Source organism: Cervus canadensis, chromosome 6, assembly GCF_019320065.1.
Source record: "Cervus canadensis isolate Bull #8, Minnesota chromosome 6, ASM1932006v1, whole genome shotgun sequence".
Lineage (NCBI taxonomy): Eukaryota > Metazoa > Chordata > Mammalia > Artiodactyla > Cervidae > Cervus > Cervus canadensis.
The window spans coordinates 54,478,601-54,505,189 of record NC_057391.1 but is presented as its reverse complement, the minus strand read 5'-3'; the positions used below and the strand labels follow the sequence as shown (position 1 = coordinate 54,505,189).

The 26,589-nt window shown below is 44.7% G+C and overlaps 2 protein-coding genes across 3 annotated transcripts in view; one reads left to right on the top strand and one right to left on the bottom strand.

The window, feature by feature from the left end:
• The window catches only part of LYSMD2 (LysM domain containing 2), a 38,980-nt gene extending 37,483 nt beyond the window's left edge, over window positions 1-1,497 (bottom strand). The window contains exon 1 of the mRNA XM_043471977.1: window positions 1,378-1,497. The gene's annotated coding sequence lies outside the window, so the exon portion shown is untranslated. The remainder of the gene's footprint in view (window positions 1-1,377) is intronic.
• A 19-nt stretch (window positions 1,498-1,516) lies between these two features.
• The window catches only part of TMOD2 (tropomodulin 2), a 51,262-nt gene continuing 26,189 nt past the window's right edge, over window positions 1,517-26,589 (top strand). The window contains exons 1-5 of one of the 2 annotated variants that reach the window (XM_043471976.1): window positions 1,574-1,674; window positions 2,289-2,488; window positions 16,913-17,107; window positions 18,565-18,721; window positions 24,465-24,587. In XM_043471976.1, the coding sequence (XP_043327911.1) occupies window positions 16,982-17,107; window positions 18,565-18,721; window positions 24,465-24,587 (406 nt within the window). In that variant the 5' untranslated portion in view covers window positions 1,574-1,674; window positions 2,289-2,488; window positions 16,913-16,981. Of the gene's footprint in view, window positions 1,675-2,288; window positions 2,489-16,912; window positions 17,108-18,564; window positions 18,722-24,464; window positions 24,588-26,589 lie in introns of both variants that reach the window. The other variant, XM_043471975.1, reaches the window with a different exon arrangement.

The following is a 26,589-nucleotide window of genomic DNA, read 5'->3' as shown; positions in this document are numbered from 1 at the left end:
CCAAGAGCCTTTGAGAATTAACTTTATTTTCTGGCTCAGCCCTCTTCCTAGGGAAGGCATGGCCCTGTTTTGAAATATACAAATGAAAGACAGCACTGAGAGTGCCTCTTCAGAGAAGGCCAGGACAGAAGGAGAGAAGAAGGCTTAGTGACCAGCTGGATGGCCTTGAATAACTCATATCACCTCTCTGTGCCTCTTGGAACTCTGACTGAAGAAAATCCTCACCCTGCATCTCACAGGGTTGTTGGAAAAGTCAAATGAGAACATGGATAGGAATGTACTTCCACAAATGTAAAGTGATGCTCCTATTTTCAAACATGGAATCTTCTCTGCAGCATTTTTTTTTTTTTTGGTCACATGGTCACTGCACAGGTCATTGCCAGATTATGATGCTGTTTCACATCCATTCACTCTGCCTGTTTCAGAGATTATGCCAGCAATGCTGCATCCATCCCTTTGGTTCATTTTCCTTCCACCACATCTGGAAAATGCAAATCCCACCATAACGTGAAATATTGCCTTGAAAGTATGGAGCAAGAGTTCAAAAAGGAGAGATGTCACATGTGGTAGAAAATGCTTTTGGAAGGAAACCCTATTATGCCATGCATTTTCATAATTTCAATCTTTGTCCTAGGTCGCACCACCCCCCGCCCCTGCTTCCATGCTTCACAGACCAGACAGTATTTTCTCTCTTTGTAGCTCCCAAGAACCTGGCATAGAGGGCACATCACAGTACATATTCCGCGTGAAGTGAGCCGGCTAAATAGCTGACAACAGCAAACCCGATGAGCTTTAACATTTATTTATCCAGACCAACGAGGCCAACTATCTTTAGCTTAGCATTACACACGGGGCTCTCAAGACCGGAAGTGTGCCCGGGTCTCCCTGTAACTCCTGAGAAACCTTATTGAGTGTGTGCTAAGGGCCTGACAACAGGGGCTTTCACATACGCACCTAAAATGCATTTAGTCCTCACAACTTACCTTCAAGCTTTAAGTCTATACTTTACAGATGAGGATGCTGAGGCTCTCCTCAGTGAAGCCCCCGCATGTGCGTGGGCTGGCGACCATCCTCACCCACAAACTTTAGATCAGCCTCGCCACACCCCACCTCCCTACCCCCAGGCATGTGCCCCAGCCACTACTCCCCACGCTCCGCCCGAGGCCGGCGTAAAGCCAGTAAAACCCAGGGCAGGTCTCGTCTGTGTCTAAGCGGTGTTCTCCCGGCTTCGAAGTAACGGTGCCCACTCACCCAGCTGCCCCTCACAAGCTTGGAGAGCCTTTACCACCCACCCTATCCGTAGCCCCGGGCTCCTCAAGAGAGCCCGTCACAGCCTGGTCCCAAGGCTGAGGTCCCGTTCGCCCGCACAGCGCTTACGGGGTCGGAACTCAGATTCCGGGCGAGGACACCTGCAGCGGAGGGTGGGGAAGCCCGGGGTGACAGCCAGGGGGCAGGGGGTCCAGCCTCCGCGCGGCCGCCGCTCGCCGCTCCGAACTACGCTTCCCAGCCTGCTTCGAGGCAGCCGCGCGCCCCGGCGCCGCGCCCGGTCGGGAGCCGCCTGTTGATCGCCGCGCTCGCCCCGGCCACGGCGCCGCCCTGCTCGCCGGCCCCGCTCCTTCGGGGCAGACGGACTGACGGCCCGCACCGCCCGCTCCGGGATGGGCTCACGCACGGGTGAGCGCGCCGGGGGTGGGTAGGGGCCCCCCCGGGAGAGGTGCCGTCTGCAGCCCCCAGGCCAGCAGCGCGGGGCGGCCGCGCCCTCCCTGCCCGCGGGAGGATGCTCTGTGGGGTCGGCGCTCAGGGGGGAGGGCGCGCGGAGCCGGCACCGCCTCTGGCCTCCTCGGCTCGGCCGGCGGCGCGGAGGAAAGCGCGGTGGAGGGCTGTGCGGGAGCGAGGCGCCCAGCGGGTGTGGGTCCCACGCGCTGCACTGCGGCTTCGCAGTCTCTGCATCCCCCGGCCGCCGCAATGAGGGCGCGGTCTCTGTCCTCCCTGAGCTGCGGGGCCGGTGTTTCCACGCTGGGCTTTGTTCCCCACTTCTCTCTTGTGAACGTTTGACAAGCTCCTGGAGCCTAATGCCTGTCACTGCAGCGTTAGATCGGGCGGCGGGGAAGGGTGGACTCCGGCTGGAGCTGTCACCCGCAGGGTATTTCAGCCTCCAAGAAAGAAACGTTCCGAAAGCGGCCTGATGCAGGTCGTGAGACTCTTTTTTTTTTTTTTTTTTTCCTGGTTTAAGTAATGTTAGTATGTGCTCCCTTGAGTCTTCCTAAATTTTCCTTGTTGACCTGCAGGAGTGAAAATTGGTTTTTAATAATAACAATGACAATAATGGCTCCTAATGGGAATTTTTGAAGTATGCAAAGATGGGAAGGTGATGCAGGCAAAATGCGAATTAGCAACGAAGGCTGTGAATGCTACGGGCTTCCTCTTGCCTATTAAACATCGGGATCACCAGGTCCTTGGGAAGGGAATGAAAAGAACGTCGAAGCAGGTATCATAAAAACCCATTTCCCTAGCTATGCCATTAAGGAGCTAAGGGACCCTGGGCAAGTCTCTTCACCTCTTTTAACCTCTTTCTCCATGTAAAACGGGGTGTTCCGCCTAAATGATTTCTAAACCTCTGTTCTTCCAAGGCTCTCATATCAAGGAACTAAGGCGAGGAGGGTGCGTCTGTTCAACACCATTATAGAAAGCCTGACTGTGACAGAATAGGAGGTTTTACCTAGTGAGGAGGAAAGATTTTTCAGGGTTTGGGCAACTTGATTTTTTAAAAAATAGAACTGGTTTTTTCTACTCTCTGCAGTCTAATCCAATAAATATGCATTACAACTGTTTTAATTTTTGTGAATTACTATAACTACGTAGACAACAACATGCTGTGGATTTTCTGTGTTTGTTTTTAATTGGCTGAAGGTGAACTGATGGGATCATCAAGGTAAAGGGAGATGTAAATGGCTCCCCAGGGCTAGGCAGGAGCCCTCAGAGGTGGTGAGCAAGGAGAAGGGGAGGAACCGCAGCAGAAAGTAACCAGAGAGTACAGACACTGAGGATAGAGAGGATGGGTACTGATGGGTCATTGTTTGAATAATAAATACACAATAGAAGGAACGAGAGAATCAGAAAACCAGCGCTCTGCAACTCTAATGTAACTGATTCAGGCAAGGATTCATCCACAGGTGACAAAACCTTTGAGCCAGAGGTTGTTGGGGAAGAGGATTTTGACATTATTTCAAAGTATCTTGCTACATATTACTTAGGGAAAATGTGTCCTTACAATAGAGAGATGAGAAAGTCATCACCTCAGGCTGAATGATCAAGCATACCAACATGTACCATGACTCTCCTGTTGGGTTATGCAATAAGGTGGTCATAACTTCCCCTGTGTAATGTTCCTGCCAAAAAGATGGTGGGGCCAGGATATTGTAGATTAAAATATTCAACTAACTTAACAGTAAATTGGTATTGTGAACTTTGGATCTTAAATCAGAAAAAAAAATAGCTATGATTGATGAGTTTGAGACAATTGGAGAGATTTGAATATGGATGACATATTAGATAAATATCATGGAGTTACTTTTCATTTTCTTAGGTGCAGCGATGGTACGGTGGTCATGTAGGACACTGTCATTTTCTTTTGAGATGTAGGTTTTAGAGGCAAAATGGCATGACATTTGCAACTTTCAGCTGGTTCAGGGTAGGGGGGAGTAAAAGGGTTGGGGAGGAAGCTGGAGAATGTAGCAAAATGATGACAGTGAATCAAAGAGAGTGGTATATAGGTGTTCTGTTTTTTACCTTTTCTGTAGATTTGAACTTTTTAAATTAAAAATTGGGGTGATCGATAAAATAGGTAAGCAAATAAAGGGAAAGGATTGCAGAGGACAGTGTGGACATCTGCAGTGAATCTGCAGGGAACTCACAGTGAGTCTGTGTCTCACTGCGCTCACTCAAGATTTCAGTCCTGTTGGAGGAGTGAGTAGGGTCAGGAGAAGTTCTCTTTCTTGCTTTGTCTTAATTACTACCAATCGTTTATTCTTAAGACACCCCATCCCCTAATTCCAACCTCAAATTCTGAAATTCCCATACCTTAGAATTTCTAGCCCTCCCCACAAACCATCCTGAAAGCGCTATCCCTTTTCTCTCTGAGTTCAAGATCTGTGCCTCTCTAGCAGGAAGTTCTAGGTGCTGGTTCTTTCTATTTTTAATTAGGGGAATGTTGGAGGAAAAACAGACCCAGCTTTCTGACAGAAGTTCAGGGATTTCCTCTTGTTCGCTTTGTTTGTGAATCACATACAACTAAATGTTTCCTTATAGACTATAAGCGGATCAAAGGAGCTCATAGAAGGCAGGTGCAGAAGATTTCCTACTACCAGACTAAGAAAACAGAACCAATTCTTAAGATATAACACTTTAATTTTATACTGAATCTTTTTCTACAAGGATTTTTTCCTACACACACACTCATATGCTTTTATGTTTTGCCCCCCTGGTTTGACACCAAGGCTATCCCATCTCTTTCATGTGTGTCATCAGTATTCCTGGGTTTCCCTGGTGATAGCTGAATAGAGAGGGAATGAGAAGGTCAGCCCTAGGACTGTGGGTAATAGGAGCTCATGAAACAAGGCACAAGACCAGCTGCAGCAAGCCAGGATGTGAGGAGTAAGGAGCAAATCTGAGGTTCCAGTCCAGTGAAAGAACCAGGAGGCCTCTTGTCAGAGCAGTGGGAGGGGTCCAGAGTCTAGGGAGCTGGGCAGCTGTTCAGCCAATATATGCAGGGTCAGCCACCCCTCTTGTTTATAGCCGACATCCATTCTGATGGCCAACGCCCATTTCATACTAGTTATTAAATATTTTGCATATCATCTTGATAAGCAGTCATGCGTCCAAGGGCACATAGCACCTGTAACCCTTAACAAAGCTTTGATCAAAACCAAACTGGGAGACAGATGCCGGAGAGGGAGAGAAGATAGGTGAGTCAAAAATTCATAAGCAGACAGAAGCTAGCTTTTGTCAACAAAACAGCAGAGAACCCTTGCTGCCAGTCAGGAAATGAGAAGCCCATAACTTCCCAAAGCCAAGATGAGGGGACATAGGTAGAACCAATAGGCAGCTGGAGACCCAGACACCCAAGTGGAAGGCAAGGAGGTACGCAGAAATCCAGAAACAGGAACTCCTTAGAAAGCAGAGAATAGGGGCAGACAAAGGGATAGGGCAGCGACAGGGAGTAGGACCTGCCAAGAGAATTAGAAACCAGGTGGCGGTCTGAGCAGACAGTGAGATTTCCATCCTAGAGCCCTCTGCCCTAGCCAGGAAGCTTCTTGGCAACTTCCTGCCCATGTGGAAACCTACCTCATACTTTGGCCAGCCTCCCCATGGCAGCTCACTACGCTTGGCAGCGCTGACCCAGGGTTCCTATAGGGCGCTGCCTCTCCACGTTCAACGGACTCTGACAAGGATAATGGAGGGAACAAATAGCCCATGTGGAAGACTGCACTCTAGGACAAAAGAGAAATGGCTTTGACTGAGGGCTCGAATGTGTTAGCAGCTGTTCCTGGTAGATACGTCACCACATTAAACATCACCTCCACCCTCTGAGATAAGTACTACTCTGCCTGTTTCGCCGAGGATGAGACAGAGGCTCAGACAGCCTGTCACTCGCACATGAATTGTAACCATCAGATCCAGGGCTAGTTGACTCCAAGGTCTATGCTTTTTGTCTTCTGTTCTCTTCTGAACCTGGAGGGAGTGGTTACTGGTGGGCACACTGTTTTAAAAGGAGACTGCTTTTGAGCAGTTTAAGCTATAGCCACGTTTGTGTTGTGAGATAGGACAGCTTTTCATTCTGGTAAGATCTATCCCTCATTCTCCATTCAGCTTGTCCCTTCCAATTGCCTTCTCATATTTTTTGCTTGAAATTCCTCCTTATCACACCCCATTCTCTGTCCTGCATCTCCTGTACAGATTTCTGAGGATATGGCAGGAGCCACTTGGTTATTTAAAAAAAAAAAAAGGCTTGAAAGAGCCATCTTGAAATAGCTAGATTCCAAAACACAGGCTTTGTGTTTTGTATACATCTTTGTATTTGCCTGCAGCTAGAAAGAAATTAAATATGTAGGATTACTTCCTGTTTTGATACCTAGTGGGGAGCTACTTTATAACTCAGGGAGCTCAGCTCGGTGCTCTGTGATGACCTAGTGGGGTGGGATGGGGGTGGGTGGAGAAGGGGATATATGTATACATGTAGCTGATTCATTTTGTTGTACAACAGAAACAGACACAAATTGTAAAGCAACTATACCCCAATTTAAAAATTCCTGTTTTGTTTTGTTGGAGGATATATTGATAAGCTGATTTTTTTTTTCTAATTTACTAGTTTTAAAAAATGTAGATTTGGCTCTCTTGTGCAAACTGGTTCACTCATTGTTGAAAGATTATTATAAAATATTGAAGATGCATAATAAAGAATAATAACTTCTCACATGCTGACTTCCCCTCTTGGGATGAAATCATCATCAGTGTGGTGGAAGGTCAGCTCATCCTTCCCGGTCAGATCCCCAGTTCGTCCTTCTGAGATGTCTGTCCTTTCCATGTGTTGTCCTTTGTAGCTTTCCCAGATGCGTGTGTACTCCTAAGCAATTCGTGGCAGTTTTACCCATTTACAAAACTTTTCACTAGGTTTTACAAGTATTTTTTGTTACTCTCCTGTAAAAATGGGTCTTTGGTTTGGATCAGGCTTATTAAATAGGGCTGCATGTTTTGGGTTTGATTCCAAGTCTGCATGGAGGTGAGGCCAAAGTTTGGGCACTTTGTGTTGTATCTGATTTTCCTCTTTCATACCGGTTATGAAATACATATACAAATAAGGTAGTGGAAGAAGTAAAGAAAGCCACACTCCTTGTTTTCCTTCTTAGGGTTCATACCTTTGATAGGAAGAGTTATTGGAGGGCCCAAGTCATCCTCCCTTCAGCTCCAGTTCTTGCTCCTGTTTTCTGTTCTCTAACCTTGGTATGCATGTGCACCTGGACTCCTGAAAGCGCTGCTTGGCACTTGCTTCACTCCAACGTGCAATTAGTCTCTTGTTGCATGTTGAGAGCTCGCCATGGGACAGGCACTCTGCCGGAGGTGCGACTGCCATGACGTTTGGAAGCTTTCCACTGCGGCATCACTTACAGGAGGAGAGGGCAAGTGTGAACACTTGGGGCCCTGGGTAGGGGCTAGAGCAGGACATCCTTGAGCCAGAAATCTGTGATTTGACTTTAAAAGCTGTGTGAATAATATGTCCACATACATCTATATTTGTTATTAAAAATAAAACCAGCTTTCCCCCAAATCTTCAAAGTTGTGCTTCAGGAGGGTGCAATTTTTTTTTTTCTCTTCTGGCTTTCACGCCCTCCTGATGCACTAGTGCAACATATGCAATTTGTTTTAACAGGGATTGTTACATAGTATTAACATGTTATTGTAACTACTTACTTATGTCTCTCCTACTGCCAAACTGTAAGCTCAGCTCTGGTAAGAGATATCATCTGTTTTGTTCACTGCTCTTGTCCCAGCAGTGAAAAAGGTGAGATGTCAGTAGATATTTGTTGAATGAATCTACAAGAGGCCCAGGAATAGAAAGAATCATGACATCATCCCTGTCCTCTAGGATTTGGTGGTGTAGTTGAATTTAGAGAGCAGAGCAACTGTTATGTGCTTAGGTGGCCTCAGAAAGTTCCATGGTAGAAAGTGGAGGCTGTGGATATGGTGGAATGAGTTTTGAACCAACAGGTCACTTCACCTTTCTGAGCTCATTTCCTTCACTTGATATTTATTGGATGCCTATCCTGGGTCAAGACCTGTGCTGGGAGCCAGGACCATAACAGTGACTAAAACAGATACAGTCCCCACCCTCACAGAGCTTAGCAAAAAAGACAGAGATAAAACAAGCAGTTGTAATAGAGTCAAGAAGAGCTCTGAACAAGGGGTGTGCCTTGGGGTGGGGAATGAGTCAGACCTGCATGGGGTTACAAACAAGGCAACTTTGAGAAATGAAGATTACATTCTTATTTATTTTTTAATTGGAGTATAATTACTTTACAGTGTCATGTTAGTTTCTGCTATACAACAATGTCAATCAGCTGTATGTATACATGTATCGCCTCGCCACCCTGTTGAGCCTCCCTCCCACTCACCCCCCATCCCACCCCTCTAGGTCATTACAAACTGAGTGAAGCTTACATTGAGACTGGAAGATGAGCTGAGCTGGCATCAGCCAGACGAAGAAGGGGTAAGAGTGCTCTGAGCAGAGGAAACAACATAAGGCGTGATCCAGGAGTTGGGAGCCGTCCAGGAGGCTGGAGCCAGGAGAAGCTGGGGGGTGCAGTGCAGGATGAGGCTGATGAGGATGACAGGGGTCAGACTGTGGATCTGAACCTTATCCTCAAGGCAAAGGGAAGCCACAGGAGGATTTTAGGTAACTAGGGCAGAGTTGTTTAAAAAGATCACTTTGGCCATTTGTATGAAGAGCTGATCAAAATGGACTAAGACTGGATGTGGCAGTGCAGATGAGTGAGGCAGATGGATCGTTAACATGTTTAGGTAAGGGCTGGATTGATGAATGGGGAGAAGACAGGAAGAGGAGATGTCAAGGATGGTTCCCTGCTTTCTTGGCCACATTTCTGAAATTGGAAATTCCAGAGGAGGAGAAGCTGTTTGTCAGGAAAGATGACGCAAGTACTTCTACCATTTGAGATGCCTGATTCAGTGAAGTGGAGATGTTGGTTCAGCAGTGGGAATACGTGGATCTAGTCCTCAAGGAACAAAGTCTTAATCAAAGATTTGAGGGTCCTCAGGATGTGGATTATAATGAGAACTTTGGAGGGGACGAGTTTCTCCCAGGGAGAATGTACAGTGTAAGAAAAGAAATGGTAAGACAGGATCTTGTAACATGCCAGTACTTAAGGCAGAGGAAGAATTGCCAAAGGAGACCAAGAAGTGGTCAGAGAAGTAGGAGAAAAACCATCTGTGTTGCTGGACTGGATGACCTTTCAGGCCTCAGTCAGCCCTGACATTCTGTGGTCCGCAGAGCTGGGACCTGAGCCAGGTCTCCAAAGCAGAGCACATGGATAGGCCATGAGAACAGAGAACGGCATTCCAAGTGACATTACAATAACAGCCAAGGTCCCAGCAAGAAACAGAGGACACACTCAACAGAGTAATTTGAGGGAATGTAAATAAAGATCCTATTTGCAGAGTTGTAGGGAGGGTGTGAGGAGTACAACAAGGCAGAAATCTGGCACCAGCCACACAGGGACCCTTTGTCACCCCCAGGCCTCAAGTCAGCAAGACAGGGGTGGGGGCAGCCCTAGAGAAGGCTTACTAGTGGGCCATGTTGCCTTCTGCACCAACCTCCCTCCAGCTTCCTGCTAGTGCCTCCTGTTGGCCAAACGAGTGAGAAAGTAAGGGAGCCTGATGATGCCGTGTAAATACATCATCTTCCTGGGGCACAGAGCAGTCAGGAGGGAATGGGGAGGGGAGGAGCAAACAAGACATCCAGAAAAATTATCTGGTAAAATGGAAGGCCATGAATAAGGGAGTATATTAGTTTCCAATTGCTGCTGTCACAAATGCAGGAGCCTAAAACAGCATACATTTATTATGGCATTGCTTCGGAGGTGGGAAGTCCAAAGCAGGTTTCACTTGATTAAGATCAGCATGTCAGTAGAGCTGAATTTCTTTCTGAAGACTCTGGAGGGAATTAATTCCCAGACCTTATCCAGTTTCTAGAGCTGCACACATTTCTTGGCTCTTGGCCCCTTCCTCTATCTTCAGAGCCAGCAATTGCATCACTCTGTCCCTCTGCTTCTGTCATCAATCTCATTCTGACTCTTCTACCTTCCTCTCCCATCTTTTAAGAGCCTTTGTGATTATAGTGGGCCCACCCAGATAATCCAGGATAGTCTGCCTAGTTTACAATCTTTGATTTACTCACGCCCAGTCCTTTTTGCCATGTAAAGTAACATCCCAGATTCTGGGGATTAGCATGTGGGCATCTTTAGGGCACAATTATTCTGCCTACCACAGAGAGTGAATAAACCATTTTGGTTGGATTGGAGGGCTCCCTTAGGAAAGTTATGAAGACAGAAAATACAAAGTGCAGATCAAAGCCAAATAGTGGGAGTTTAGGATGCGAGGTTGTGTAAATTTCATTCTGTAGACAAAAGGGAGCCATTAGTCCTTAATCAGGGAAGTGGCTTGTTTGCAGTGTGAAGAAAGATGATCTAATTATGGTACTCTGGTGGCTTAGAGGGAAGAATAGAATCCTTTAAAAATGCAATGAGGGTACTCCAGGTCCAAAGGAACAAAGATCTAAAACAAGACTGACAGAAAAGGATGATGTGAAAAGTATCATGCAGTAAGAATCCAGTGGAAGTGGTAACTAGTGAGACAAGGGTGGAAATGGAGGAAATTCAGCTGATCAGAGTTTTGGAAGTGACTGGTAGATTCAGCTTCCCAAGGGGCTCAGTGGTAAAGAATCTGCCTGCCAGTGTAGGAGATGCGAGTTCAATCCCTGGGTCGGGAAGATCCCCTAAGGGAGGAAATGGCAACCCACTCCAGTATTCTTGCCTGGAGAATCCCATTGACAGAGGAGCCTGGCAGACTATAGTCCACAGGGTCACAAAGAGTCGGACACAACTGAACGACTAAGCATGCACACGAACACGTACGCACGATTGGTAAATTAATGGTATGATCAAGAAAACCAAAACTAGTCTGTTTCAGGGGAAGATAAGAAGTTGGGGTATACTTGTAGAATTCTGGACCAGAACTACAAATAGAATCTTATCTAAGATACCATCAGTCATAAAATATACCAGTATTTTACATAGCACTGTGAAGAAAAATTCTGCCAATTATTGTCTTTATTTTTTTTCATCATTTGTCTACGTCGCACAGCATGTGGGATCTTTCTCCCTCCACCCCACCCCCCATCAGGGATCAAACTTGCATGCCCTGCATTGGAAGCATGAAGTCTTAACCACTGGACTGCTAGGGAAGTGCCCACACTACCAGTTAAAATGTGACCCATCTTGGGAATTCCCTGGTGGTCCAGTGGTTAGGACTTGGTTCTTTAACTGTCGGGGCCTGGGTTCAGTCCCTGGCCAGGGAACTAAGATCCTGAAAGGCATGAAGCATTACCAAAAAGAAAAGTGACCCTTCTTAAAAATATATTTTTTACTTTATTGAAGAGCTGTTCTAGATTTATACATAGTATTTTGAATTGACATTCAACAAATTGCACATATTTGAAGCAAAAGTTTGATAAGTTTTGACAAATGCATACACCTGTGAAGCCATCATGACAAACCCACCAAATTTCCTCATGCCCCTTCATACTCCTCTTCCCCTCCCTACCTCTCTTCCATCCCTAAGCAACTACTGATCTGCTTGCTGTCATATAGATCAGTTTACATTTTCTAGAATTGTAGACAAATGGAACCATGCCACATACATTCTTTTTAGTCTGGCTTCTTTCATTCTGTTTAATTGTTTTGAGATTCGTCTATGTTGTTGTGTGTATCAATAGTTCATTACTTTTTATTTCTGAGTAGATTCTATTGACTTAAAAATATTCACAACCTAAAATTTGAGAATTATGTTATATCCAGTGGGAATTTTTAGGATGTCAAGCCCAGGAGACAGCATCTCAAGTAATCCTGAGAGACCACTTTGAGGAGGCAAATGGGGGTGGCAGGTTATATAGAAGTTTTGCAACAAAGGGCAAATAGTCTGAACATCAAAAGATTATTATTAATTAAAGGGAAACCAGATATCTCAAATTAAGGAACTTAGTGGTTTTCTATGTATGGGAAGATGCAGGAGTATGGAAGATTCAGGAGTCTCACTGAAATCATTCGTTTGATATATACCTCACCTCTCTAGAGCCAGTATCCTGTGTTTTCAGATCCTGACTTTCTTCAAGGCTTACTGTAGAGCGTGACTGTGGTCTGATGGCTGCTAGATGGCAGGTATTCTTTCCTTCCTGAGTTCTTGTCCAGACTCACATAATAAATTAGTGGTAGTTGGGACCAGAAAACAGTGTATACAGTCCAGTTGGTTTCTCTGACTTTAGTAGGATAGGGTTTTCCTGGTTTGTTTTAGTTTTGTTTTTTTACTGGAATATTGCAATTGAAGTTTAAAAGAAGGGAGACTGATGGAAGGCAAAGAGAGTTACATTGCATATGGAAAAGACACCAAAATAGAAAACCACAAACTGGTACATGGTAAACAGTAGAAATAAGGAGAGAGGAACAATATTCCAATAGCTCTTAAGTGGCCCACCCACATCCAATCTCTTTCCATAACAACCTGTTTTTCATTCTTACCATTTGAATTACCTGATTGAAAACGAGTCTTCTCAGACCAACTCCTCTACTTGAAAAATGTGTAATGACTCCCCGTCTGGAATAGAATAAAGCCCAGATTTTGGCAAGATGTATAGGGAAGGCCCTTCACAGGTGTCCCCACCTTGTCTTTTGTTGTTTCCTCTCCCCCCGCTCCTCCCCTCTAGCCATACCAACCATTCACCAAGCATCATGTACTTTCTTTTTTGTTTGTCTTTGTTTTATTTTTGTCTTTTGGCCACACCTTGCAGCATATGGGATCTTCATTTCCCAACCAGCGGTCAAACCAGAGTCCCCGGCAGTCGACCCCGGCAAGGGGTCTTAACCACTGAACCACCAGGGAAGTCCCTCATGTACTTTTCTTATCCTGTACCTTAGTGTATGCTGTTGCCTTTCCCTGCATACATCATCCACCTTATGACATTTGCCTTCAAGACTCAAACACACATTTTTTCACAGTTTCTACTCAACTCCCCCACCCCATCCTACTGTGTACATGATTTCTGTTGTAACACTTGTCGACTGAACAAAAATGCACAACCTCAAAGCTGAGAATTGTGTTTTATTCAGTGGACTTTCTGAGGACTCAAACCTGGTCAGAAGTCTCTCAGATGACTCTGAGAGGTATCCTAGGAACCCATATATATAGGATTTTTTGCTACAAAAACCAGGGAATCAAAAAAAAGAAAAAAAAAAAAAACCAGGGAAACAGACCATCAAAAGATTACTCTTAATTAATAAAAACCAAACATCTCAAGTTAATGAATGTAGCACATTTTTATGTGTGGGGAGCTGCAAAGCACGGCCTCATGAAATCATTCCTTAGATCATTGCACTTATCCAGGGCTGGTATTCTGTTCTTTCCTATCTGAGTCCTCAGTGGTGCACCCTGGGCTGGCTGCAGTGGCCGAAGGCTGTACACATGCTTTGCAGCCTATATATACAAAGTTAATTATCCTATTGAAAAATGTATAGTAAACTCCCCATCTGGACAGATACAAGCCCTGGTTCTTTGGCAAGACGTGATAGGGAGCAATCCCTACATGTGTACATTATATACATATATATGTATATACACACACACACATATGTAATTATCACTGAGCTGTGATCTCCTTGGGCAAGGGGTCATATCTTATTTATCTGTGTATTCTTGTTTTTTAGAACCATGCCTGTCAAACAGTAAGTTTACGCAAGTTATTTATTGCCTTGAGAGATCTGCTTGATATTAATACTGCCAAAGGAGAAACACAGTCAGTAAAGCACATTGCTATTTCCTGAACATAGTATTATCTTTCTAGAGAAGATTTGTAAAGTTCCTCTGCCAGAAAGAAGGGATTGGAGAAAATTTTCATTTTGAGTGGAAGTTTAGGAGGGAGGTAGTATAAAAACAGGAAGTTGAAAAAAGAATAGTCTAGGGGTACAAAGAATTACAGCTTCCCAGGTAGCACCAGGTGGTAAAGAACCTGCTTGCCAGTGCAGGAGATATAAGAGATGTGGGTTCCCTGGAGGAGGACATGGCAACCCACTCCAGTATTCTTGCCTGGAGAATCCCATGGACAGAGGAGCCTGGTGGGCTACGGTCCATGGGATCACAAAGAATCGGACACAACTGGAGTGACTTAGCATGCACAAAGAATTAGGGAGAATGGCTTTAGAAACAAAAAGAAAATGAGAATAGAAAGAGAATGGGAGGTGGAGAAAGAAGAAAAGAAGGGAGAAGAGTGGAGAGAGTAGCCAGAATTTTAGACTCTATCTTAGTTTACTTGCAGGGGAGTTTCTTGACAATGCTTTCTCACACTGATGGTTCAAACTCTCTTTCCTGAATGAGCCCCATTTTGTATTCTTCACATCACTCTCCCTTTGAAAAGACACAAGTCTGCTCCTTACAACTGCCTTACAATTAGTGCATTGTTTTTCATTGTTGTTCTCTGTGGAAAGCTGAAGGAGGCAGAGTAATCTGATGGGAAGGCATTCACTCCATGGGGACTCCGCAGGCCTGGCACATCCCAGCTCTGAGACCTCAAGCAAGGCGCTGAGTTGCTTGCGTAAACCATGCAACTCTGATTGGGGTTTGAACCTACGATCTTTTAACTGAAAGCACACACCTTGTCTCAGGACTTAATGAAGCTTGGGTTCTTGATGTCTCATTGCAGAACGAATTCAGTGAGAGACAAAGTTATAGGTTGCTGCTGCTGCTGCTCCTAAGTTGCTCAGTTGTGTCTGACTCTTAGCGACCCCATGGACTGCAGCCTACCAGGCTTCTCCGTCCATGGGATTTTCCAGGCAAGAGTACTGGAGTGGGGTGCCATTGCCTTCTCCAAAGTTATAGTACGAAGTAGATTTATTTAGAAACACACTTCGCAGACACAGTGTTCGCCATCCCAGGAGGCTAGAGCAGCACCAGGGTATGGGGTTGTCAGTTTTTATAGCAATGGGTAATTTCGTAGGCTAATGAGGGGGGAGGGGGCAAGTGGGCCTTAGGAAGCATCACTATGAACAAAGCCAGTGGAGGTGATGGAATTCCAGTTGAGCTATCTCAAATCCTAAAAGATGATGCTGTGAAAGTGCCGCATTCAATATGCCAGCAAATTTGGAAAAGTCAGCAGTGGCCACAGCACTGGAAAAGGTCAGTTTTCATTCCAATCCCAAAGAAAGGCAATGCCAAAGAATGCTCAAACTACGGCATAATTGCACTCATCTCACATGCTAGCAAAGTGATGCTCAAAATTCTCCAAGCCAGGCTTCAACTGTGAAATTTCATGAACTGTGAAATTCCAGATGTTCAAACTGGTTTTAGAAAAGGCAGAGGAGCCAGAGATCAAATTGCCAACATCCACTAGATCATCAAAAGAGCAAGAGAGTTCCAGAAAAACATCCACTTCTGCTTTATTGACTACACCAAAGCCTTTGACTGTGTGGATCACAACAAACTGTGGAAAATTCTTAAAGAGATGGGAATACCAAACCACCTGACCTGCTTCCTGAGAAATTTGTATGCAGGTTAAGAAGAAACAGTTAGAACTGGACATGGAACAACAGACTGGTTCCAAATTGGGAAAGGAGTGGTCAAGGCTGTATATTGTCACCCTGCTTATTTAACTTATATGAAGAGTACATCATGAGAAATGCTGGACTGTTTGAAGCACAAGCTGGAATCAAGATTGCCGGGAGAAATATCAATAACCTCAGATATGCAGATGACACCACCCTTATGGCAGAAAGCAAAGAGGAACTGAAGAGCCTCTTGATGAAAGTGAAAGAGGAGAGTGAAAGAATTGGCTTAAAACTCAACCTTCAGAAAACCAAGATCATGGCATCAGGTCCCATTACTTCATGGCAAATAGATAGGGAAACAATGGACACTGTGACAGACTTTATTTATTTCGGCTCCAAAATCACTGCAGATGGTGACTGAAGCCATGAAATTAAAAAAATGCTTGCTCCTTGGAAGAAAAGTTATGACCAACCTAGAGAACATATTAAAAAGCAGAGACATTACTTTGCCAACAAAGGTCCATCTAGTCAAAGCTATGGTTTTTCCCTTAGTCATGTATGGATGTGAGAATTGGACAATAAAGAAAGCTGAGCGCCGAAGAATTAATGCTTATGAACTGTGGTGTTGGAGAAGACTCTTGAGAGTCCCTGGGACTGCAAGGAGATCCAACCAGTCCATCCTAAAGGAGATCAGTCCTGAGTGTTCATTGGAAGGACTGATGTTGAAGCTGAAACTCCAATACGTTGGCCACCTGATGCAAAGAGCTGACTCATTTGAAAAAGACCCTGACGCTGGGAAATATTGAAGGCAGGAGGAGAAGGGGATGACAGAGGATGAGATGGTTGGATGGCATCACTGACTCAATGGACATGAGCTTGATCAAACTCCAGGACATTGTGAAGGACAGAGAAGCCTGGCATGCTGCAGTCCATGGGGTCACAAAGAGTCGGACACGACTGAGCTACTGAACTGAAGCTGAAACTGAATGAGGGGGGAGGAGTATTCCAGCTATTTGGGGAAAAGGGTGGAGATTTCCAGGAAATGGGCCTCTGCCCACTTTTTGGCCTTTGCTGGTTGACCTCAGAACTGTCGTGGCTCCTGTGGGTGTGTCATTTAGATGCTAGTGTGTTACAGTGAGCATATAATAAGGCTCAATGTCTACTGGAAGTCACATCTTCTTCCACCTTGGACCTTGTTGGTTCTAACCAATTTTTGTCATGTCCTGTGGCTATGTCATTCTTTTAAAAGTTGTGCCCTTCCCCCTTGCCTCATGTTTCACTTGGGCCTCAGAATATTCATCTGTAAAATGTGATATCTATATCTCTCTGGGCTTCCTTTCCAGGTCAAAAATCTAAATAAGGGAGATAATATGTATGAAGCAGACAAGCTGTTCTATGGATGAAGATAATATTACTTATTTTGTTGACTATTTCATCCAGTGGAAAGACTCCATGGGCAGATAGCATAGCTCTGTCTCCTGCTAATAAGTCCTATTTATCAAAAGGAGGTAACAGTCTTTCTTTCTTCTTATTAGTATTCTGAAGTCTCAGGAAGCTGGCACAGTTAAATGTTCATGGCCCATGAGAAAGTCATATAAGAAACCATGGCACTCCCTTTTCAAAAAGAGCTGGAGAAATACAAGAACATTGATGAAGATGAGCTTCTTGGCAAACTCTCAGAAGAGGAACTGAAACAGTTGGAAAATGTTCTTGATGACCTAGATCCCGAGGTTAGTGACCTGGAACTGAAGCAGGTGGTTAGTGATAAGGTGGGATGAATGATATAGCACGTCCTTAAACAATAATATAGGAATCCCTGAGCTCCAAATGCAGATTCTGTGTTCTTCCCTAATTGGTTCTGAGCTACTTACTTTTTTATAAACCATGGAGAACCTCAGTAGCCACATATTTGATATGGCAATTACATTTCTCAAAAACCAGTTTAATATAAATGTCAGAAAATATTTTCCATTGACTCCAAGAAGGACTAGACTGACTTATGGAAAAAGAAAGGAAAAAGAAAGAGGAAACAAACATGACCAAGTTTCTTCTGAGTCATGTATTCTGCTGGGCCCAGAAGTCCTTGATTTAAATTATATTATCCCCATTTCATAAATAAGGGCACAGACCAAGAAAAGTAATTTACGTAAGATCCCATAGTGGTAATCTGGTAAATGTTAGAGATGGTATTTAAACCAAATCTTTAACCCCAAAAGCAGATATTTTTAATATCTCATTTCTTTAACATATATAAACAAGTTAAAATCTTGGTGATCTCACTATAATGGATAGATTAGAATAACTGTAACGGTATTATCAAATAAATTTAAATGGAGCATCTCATGTTTTTATGAGCTCTTAAAAAGGTAAATAGCTTGTTATAATGTTTGTTTAGCAAGCACTTTCTTCAGCCCTGCTATATTGTCACAAACTTAGAGGCAGAGACATGTAAAATAGTGATTTTACTATAAATAAAAACATCCACTAAAATTTTTATATGATATTCTATGATGCCAGATAATTTGGATATTGTTTTTACTTAAAAAAATGCAAGTATCTTTTTTTACTTTTTAAACTTAAAAGAAATACCTCTACGTTTAATCAAGCAGATATCAATAGCTATCATAATAATCACTTACCAGCTTGGATGTTTCCCAGGAGAGATTAGAAATGAGTGTGGGGACTTCCCTGGTGGTCCAGTGGTTAAGAATCCACCTTCCAATGCAAGGGAGATGAGTTCGATCCCTGGATGGGAAACTTAAGATCCCACATGACTCAGAAGAACTAAGCCCTAGTGCCACACCTAGAGAAGCCCACGAGACAATGAAGACCCAACACAGCCAAAAAAAAGCTTTTTAAAATAAAAAAAAGCACTGGGAGCACTGCTGGACGGACCTAAGTGGAATCTATAAGGAAAGAGGCTGTAAAGAGTGGCTGGCCTTTTGCTACCTAGAGGGCAGCTGCAGCAGTCTGAGGCTGTTTCAGCCACCGGAGTTCTGCCTGAGCTCTTTGGAAACACCCCCGTCAACACAGAATGTTAGAGTGAATAGGGCCTCAAGGATATGCCAGAGCTCCAGCCCTCATCTCTGCCAGGTGTGCTCTGCCCAAGCTCCCCCTGCACGGCAGGGGTCAGGAAGGGAAACCACATCAGACACCCCCTTTCCTGCTCATTCCTCTGTCTCATCAGAGTGCACTGCTGCCAGCTGGATTTCGACAGAAAGACCAGACGCAGAAAGCAGCCACGGGCCCGTTTGACCGCGAGCACCTCCTTATGTACCTGGAGAAGGAGGCTTTGGAGCAGAAAGACAGGGAAGACTTTGTGCCCTTCACCGGAGAAAAGAAAGGTAAGGACCTCAGGTGGAGTCTGATAACATAAGTACCCCATGTATTGCTGTGGCGGGTCAGGTGAGGGAACTGGCCTGAGAGTGGGAACTAAGCCTGAACTGGATTCAGTAGGGTTAGAAAGCATCGTGGCTGGTGGACATATGTGTGTGTACACATGTCCAGACCACAGACCGTACACCACCAAGGGTGAGCCCTCCATGTCTCTACAAATGACCCAATTTTGTTCCTTTTTGTGGCTGAGTAATATTCCATTGTATATAGTCCACATCTTCTTTATCTATTCATCTGCTAATGGATATTTAGGTGGAGTGAAGTAAGTCAGAAATAGAAAAACAAGTATCATATATTAATAGATATATAGAAAACTGGTACAAATGAACCTGTTTGCAGGGCAGGAATAGAGACAGACATAGAAAATGGACTTGTGGGCATGGACCGGGAGGGAGGTGGGATGAATTGGGATGTTGGGATTGACTATGTGCACTGCCATGCGTAAAGAGGTAGCCAGTGGGAACCTGCCGCATAGTAGAGGGAGCTTAGCTCGGTGCTCTGTGGTGACTTAGGTGAGTAGGATGAGGGGCAGGTTGGAGGAAGGGCAAAGAGGAAGAAGACATATATATGTACACGCATAGCTAATTCACTTTGTTGTACAATGTTGTAAAGCGACTATACCCCAATTTTTTAAAAAAGAGTGAACACTAATATAAACTGTAGATTTTGGGTGACAATGATGTCAGTGTAGGTTCAGCAGTTGTAACAAGTATACACTGTAATGTGGGCTGTCATTAGAGGGGAGGTTGTGAATTAGGGACAGGCCAGACATGGGAACTGTCTGTACTTCCCAATGCTAGCTGCTCCAAAAAATAAAGTCTACTAATTAAAAAAAAAAAAAGAACCATGGCAGAAGATGTAGGCTACAAATAGAGAACAGACTACTGGTTACCAGAAGGGAAAGCAAGGAAAGGAAGGGTGAGAGAGAGGTATGGGATTAAGAAACACAAACTGCTGTGTATAAAGTAAGTAACAAGGATGTATTGTACAGCACAGGAAAATATAAACATTCTTTTGTGATAACTTTAAATATAATTAAATTATGAAATATTGAATCACTCTGTTGTATACCTAAAACTGATATAGTATTGTAAATTGATTATACTTCAATAAAATTTAAAAAAAATACAGACTAATGTGCAGAGAAATTAAAGATCTGAACAGCAAGAACAACAGAAGAAGCTGCCAGTTCAAAAGAAAGAATATTGTCATATAAAAGTGTGAATCTGGCTTCTGAAACCCACACAGGTAACCATAATTTATTTAAAAAAAAAAAAAAGTCTGCTTAGCCAAGAAAAGTAATAACCTGCTTGAGTGAGCGGGCAGAAAAAGGAACCCGTAGGCTAATTAACTGAATGGGCTGTGCTGTGCTAAATTGCTCCAGTTGTGTCCGACTCTTTGCAGCCCTGTAGACAGTAGCCCTGTCTATAGGGTCTGTAGGCCTGTCTGTATGGACAGGCTCCTCTGTCCATAGAACTCTCCAAGCAAGGATACTGGAGTGGGCTGCCATGTCCTCCTCCAGAGGAATCTTCCCCACCCAGGGATCGAACCCGCATTCCTTAAGTCTCCTGCATTGGCAGGTGAGTTCTTTACCACTAGCACCACCAGGGAAGCCCAAAATGAACTGAATACTTAGAGTGTAATGGCATTCAAATTTGTTTCATTAAAAAAAAAAAAAATTAAGCCCCAAAGAAGCAGCATTGGAAGTGTAAAGTAGCATCAAGCACTGGCGTGTTCCTTTTAACTGAGGACTGTCCCAGTCGCAGGTGTCTCCCCCAGGTCTGCCTCTGTTGTGTTAGATGCTTCCACTAGAGGCCAGTGCAGTTAATCATCAGTTCATCTAGCATCTACCAGCCACCTCCTGCCTTCAGAGCCCTGTGCCAAGTGCTGGGACCACAGGGCAGACCCTGCCCTGCCCTCAGGGAGCGTGTGGTCTAGTGAGAAACATTCTGATAGACCTGGAAGAGGCCTGAGGGGTAAGAGGATGTTCCTTCAGCAGGGAGTGAGCTCTGAACTAAGACAGGAAAATCCTCCTTCCTAGCTCCCCATCCTGAGCTCCCCTTTGGAGGAAAAGTGGCTACCAATCCCCTATCCAGGTTCCTCAGCTGTAAACAGTGACTTGGCCCCCAAAATACGGCTGGAATCACTGATAACGTCGTGGCATCCATTTTCTTTTTAAAACACAGATCTGACCATGTCATTCCCTGCTTAATGTCTCAAACCTTTGCCATGGTGCTCAGAGTCATAGAGAGCTCACCTGGCCCACCTCGCTGACTGTATCTCTCTTCCCCTCACTAAGCTCAGCTCCACTGTCCTCACTCCGTTCCCCAAACCTGCCAAATTCTTTTCCCATCCCGAGGTCGTCTTCTCTCTGACCTGCCTCCCCATTTTTTACCTCCTGAGAGTCCCAGCTTAAATGTCAGGGCCTTCAGCTTTTCCTGACCTCTCTGTCTAAAACACACTCCTTCTATCACAACATCCATCTATTGCTCTCATAGCACTGTGACAGCATTCATCCCATTGTTTACTTACTTCCAGTTTTGTGTGTTTGTCACATGAATCTGAGACCCACAGTGGGACTGTGTCTCTCTTGCATCCTGGCACAGAAAATGGCATGGGGCAGGCACTGGACAACACTGATTAGAATGAATGCCATCTCTGAGCTTCTGTGCTGTGGCCACGGGGGCGGGAGTACCAGTTCCTTGGCTGCTGCCTTCCCTATGCAGCATCGTGGCTGCTCTGAACCATCTGGTCAAAGCCAGTGCTTTGACCACTGGCTCGTGAACCACTGATGATGTCATTAAGAAAGTAAGGTTGGGCAGTGACAAATTGGGCTAATAACCAAGGTTTGCAGTAGAAACATGGAACTGTTTCTATGGCAGCCTGGTTGTGATTAGACTAATTGTGAAGGAAAAAATAAATTGTAATGTCAACTCTTCAATAAAAGCCAATTAACTTGCAGTATTAGGGTAGTGAGAGAATAACAAGAGGAAAGCTGTCGTCTTCTGTTCTTGGAGCAGAGGTCTTAGAAGCAGCTATGGTGAATTAGCTCCTGATCCAGATTAATCTGCAGATGGTTCTTAGGGGGTTGGGCGTCCAGCAGCAGTCAGAGTAATAAATAGGGGTCCAGAGGGGGTAGACAGCTGCACAGGGGAGCTTAGGAGAAGCCACATGATTGGGTTAAAGGAGCAGAGAGCAAAGTTTTCCAGAAAGAGTGGAAGGATCAGAGTGAGGTGTGCACAGGGCCCCAGGAAGACCACCAGTGACCCAGGAGCAGTGGGAGACTGTCGTGAGTGTTCCAGGAGAAGAGCCAGCCAGCCTCAGTGCAGAATGCCGGATACCCTGGGCCCTCAACTTCCTGGGCTACATTATTCATTTAGAACTTGTCTTCCAGTTGGACCCCAGGAATGGATGTGCAGGAGTAGTTATCCTGAATACTGATAGTTGGGCCACCTGCACACCTAGTGTTCAGAGTAATCCTGAACGGTACCAGGAATTAGGAACTCATAAATCCTGTTTTGATTCTGGATCCAAGATCATGACATCAGAAAGAAAATGCTTCAGGCTGCAGACACTATGTAAGAGTCTGGGAAGAGCCTCAGTGTCCGAGATGTTATTAATTGATTGAGTGATTGATTTTGTTTGTTTGTTTCCTCTTCTGTTCTCTGGTCATTCTCCAATTTTGTGTCCCAGTGAGTTTCTCTTTTTTCCTGGGAAACATGGCAGCTTATGTGATGGTCAGTGGTAGAGCCCTTGTGGCCAGGGTATTCCAGAGTGACCACAGCAGTGGTACATCTTTGGAGTCCCCAGCTCCGCCTGGCACCTGTTTATGTATCCTGCCATTTGAAGGTCTGGTAAACCAGCAGGAAGTATGCAGCCCTGTAACCAGGGCAGTCTCCTGGAGAGTTTTCATGAGGGAGTCCCTGATGTGGGTTTTGACCCTTTCCTTTCCCATGAGGAGCTCAGAGGTGGGCCCCTGCCACCATTGGCAATCCATGTTGTCTCAGATTAATAACAATTAATAACAAGGAGATGTGGAAAGAGCTTGGGTCCCAGTTGGCTGAAACTGGAGCCAGCTGTCTGTTCTAAGGTGAAGAAAAGGCAAAGCAATAGTGGGGTGAGTCTTTGGAAAACTCCAACAATCAAAATGGAGAAGGCCAATTTCAAAGATCATGCCTAGAGACTTCCCGGGTGGTCCAGTAGCTAAGATTCCATGCTTCCAATGCAGGGGGTACAGGTTTGATCCCTGATCAAGGAACTAAGAACTCACATGCTATATGGCAAAAAAAAAAAAAAAAATGCCAAGGGGTGGAGCAACTCCAACCAAGAGAGAAACCAAGAGTCAAAGTCAGAAGGAATTGAAAAAGAGTGTGAGTAGTCCTGGAGTATCAGATGGTGGCTCTGCAGTAGCCTGGATTTATCTCTATGAGCCATCACACATGTGGGATATGGATGTATTGGCCTGCCTGGAAATTAGGAGCAGGTCACTTGTCATCCTCCCAGCTCTCTGATCATCAGTCTAGAGGTTTGGGCTGGGCAGGCAATGGGGTGCTATAGATTTCAGTATATTCAGAAGTGAATAGGAGACAAAGTAAGTGGAATCATACTGACTGGATAAAGTGGAAGATGGTTGCAGAGAATCATACGTGGGAAGCACAGAGCCTTGCTGATCAGAACTCTGCATCTCTAAATATGACAACTCTGATTTTTCCTTTTAAGTCAGGCTGACTTTGATGTGCTCTAGAAAGACAGTGTGTCCCCAGGTCACTATATCAAGCAACCCCTAGATATAGCATCCTGGTTGCCTACAATTGCAGTTGGTAGAAGGAGAGCTCAATGAGGGAGATTACCAGTTTGTTCCCCAGGAACCCCTAGGGCTGTTTGGATGTATCTGCCTGCCATATGCAGGATCCAAGGCAAGAACACAAAGAGAAGTCCATGTCCCATTTTTATAAATATTAAATGCTAACAAACTGTTAAAATATGTGCTATCTTCCTATCTAGGCCAATATTCTTAGACTTCCAAGAGTTCCACAGAGGGTTATGGGTCCATCTTGCACTGCCAAGGCCTCAAGCACCATGGCTGACACTCCAGCCTACCTATCCAAGCTTCATCCATACTCACTCACAGACAGCCTCCCTTTGGCCTGGGGTACACACCCCAGCAGTGTGACCTGCCTTCAGAAAGATGGACATGAGGAAGGACTCATGCAGGCGGGTTCAGGGCTGTTTGGCAGGGAATCTCAGGGGCAGATGCCTGGGGAATAGTCTAGCAGGTGGCCTGTATTCTGTCCCTGTGGCCCTTCCATCAGCGGGGTGCAGGCAGTGGGGAGGGGCATGCAGCCAGAAGAGAGCAGAGTTGGGCCCTCTAGAGCGCAGGGCCCACAGCAGGGCCCTTCTTGCCCAGGGCTCAGGGCAGAGCTACCGTGATAGGGATCAGAAGCTACTGTCTCCCTCTCCACCTCCTCAGGTCTCTGTTGCAGAATGCAGGATTCCTCCTCTGCCTCCCTTCCCTCTAATAGTGGATTAGTGACATTAGCATCATCTCAGAAAGTAAGGAATCCTGATTAGACCTGCATTGGTTTAATGCTTCAGCTCTTAATGACCAGAGCGGCACATTCTCTGGTTAGTTCACTTCCCCTATAACAAGGCAGCACTACACAATGTTTTTGGTTTTCTTCTGATTTAAAGGGAGAGTCTTTATCCCCAAAGAAAAGCCCATAGAAACTCGTAAAGAAGAAAAGGTGACCCTGGACCCAGAACTGGAAGAAGCTTTGGCCAGCGCCTCCGACACTGAACTCTATGATCTTGCAGGTTAGTCCTCAGCTCTGGGAAGCTTTCCTGTCCAGCTCTGTGACCTCCAGACATGCACTGACCCCCTGGAAGCAGCCTCTGAGCACCTGTGTCACTGTTGATTGTTACTGTGATACCAGGTTGACTTCAACCAATAGGCAGCTGAGAGGCTGGATGCAGGTCACCTAAGCTCTCTGAGCAAACATTTCACCATATCTCAGCTATAAAATGTAAAATCATATTTCAGTTGTAAAGTACCCACAGTAATGCCTATCCTACAAAATCCAAGAGTTACTGTGAGAAATCAAAGAGAAGAAATATGAGGAGTGTTGAGAATTTAAACAATAAAATAACAGCCCTTATGCCTTCAAAAGAGCTTCACATTTGGCATTTTATCATCACAAAATTTCCATTTCCATCACAAAATTTCTTGTTCTTTCCCACAGTCACTGTTTTTGATTCCCACTTAGAGTTCTGTTAACCTAACCATGGAGCAGAACCCATTTTACTGTTATATTTCCCCAGTAAAGTAGATCCATATTCAGTCCAGTCTGCTCATTTTTTCTAGTTTTCTTAACAATAGCAACCGTATAATAATAATTATTATTATATGTGAATTGTGAATTGGTTATACATACAGATAGAAAAAACTCAGGGAAGGGATAGTTAGGGAATTTGGGATCAAATGTACACATTGCTATCTTTAGAATGGATAATCAACAAGGACCTACTGTGTAGCACAGGGAACTCAGTGTTATGTGGCAGTCTGAATGGGAGAGGAGTTTGAGGGGAGAATGGATATATGTATATGTGTGGCTAAGTCACTCTGCTGTGCATTGCACCTGAAACTATCACAACATTGTTAATTGGCTATACTCCAATATAAAGTAAAAAATAAACAAGGAAAAACCTCCAAAGTACAAAATAATATGTTATGAATTATATAAGCTCCCTCCCGTTTCTTGTATTTCCTTTGAAAAAGATTCCATGCATATATCAGCATATTTGTATACTAATTGGATGGAAATTTGCATTATTAGGGTCATTAGGTCCCCACAGGATAGAGGTGTTTTGAAAAACAGTCCACAGCTTTGGCAAGAATTTTCACATTGTTATTCCATTGGAAGACATGAGTAATAATAATCTCCTTCCTCCCAGGAGAACCAACTCTGCCTTATTCTAAAATTAAAACTTGACAAAGGGAGTGAAGTTATAATCATAAGTTGCTTAGTGAATATGGGGCCAAAGCAAGATATGCTTGTTGAATGGTCTCAGTGTCCTGTGTTTATTCTCCCTAGACAATGCCAAAAACACAGTGACAAATTCTTATTTACTTAACAAGAATTTGTAAAGCACTTAGAACAGAGTGTCACACATAGGAAGTCACTTAACCCTTGTGATAGGTAAAGTGTCATGATTATCCCTGTTTTACAGATGGGGAAATTGAGGCTCAGTGGCGTTTAACAACTTCTCAAGCCATACAGATAGTACGTGACAGAGTCAGGATTTAAGCTCAGGCTGACTGCTCCTGACTGCCACTCTCAACCCCCATACCCTCTGGCTCTGAACATTTACCCCTTGTTGGCTATACGGGCTGTCCTTCTAGAGTATAGTTTACAGCAGATGAGGAGCTCAGAGGTGGGCCCCTGCCGCCATTGGCAAATTATTCTGGGATCCTTCCCCAGTAGGCCTCCTGGAATTTCTCACCTGGAGTTTCATTAAGGAAGGGAAAGCCGGGTGGGCAGTGGCAGTTAGTGCCTGCTCCGTGTTGTTATGGCCAGTGCTGTCTCCTGCGTACTATACTGCCCTCTGGTGCAACTTCTGTGTAGTACAGGAGACTCAAAATCAGCCTGCTTACCCGACCTTTTATTGCTGACATCTCTTATTTCCCACCCTGGGATGCTCTAGAAGGGAAAAGAACCACTCTTTTCAGTACTGAGAGATGAAAGCAATGGGGAGGCTTACACTGAAAGAGGACCATGATCCTTCAGCCCTTTGTCTCCAGAAAAACTACATACTATAG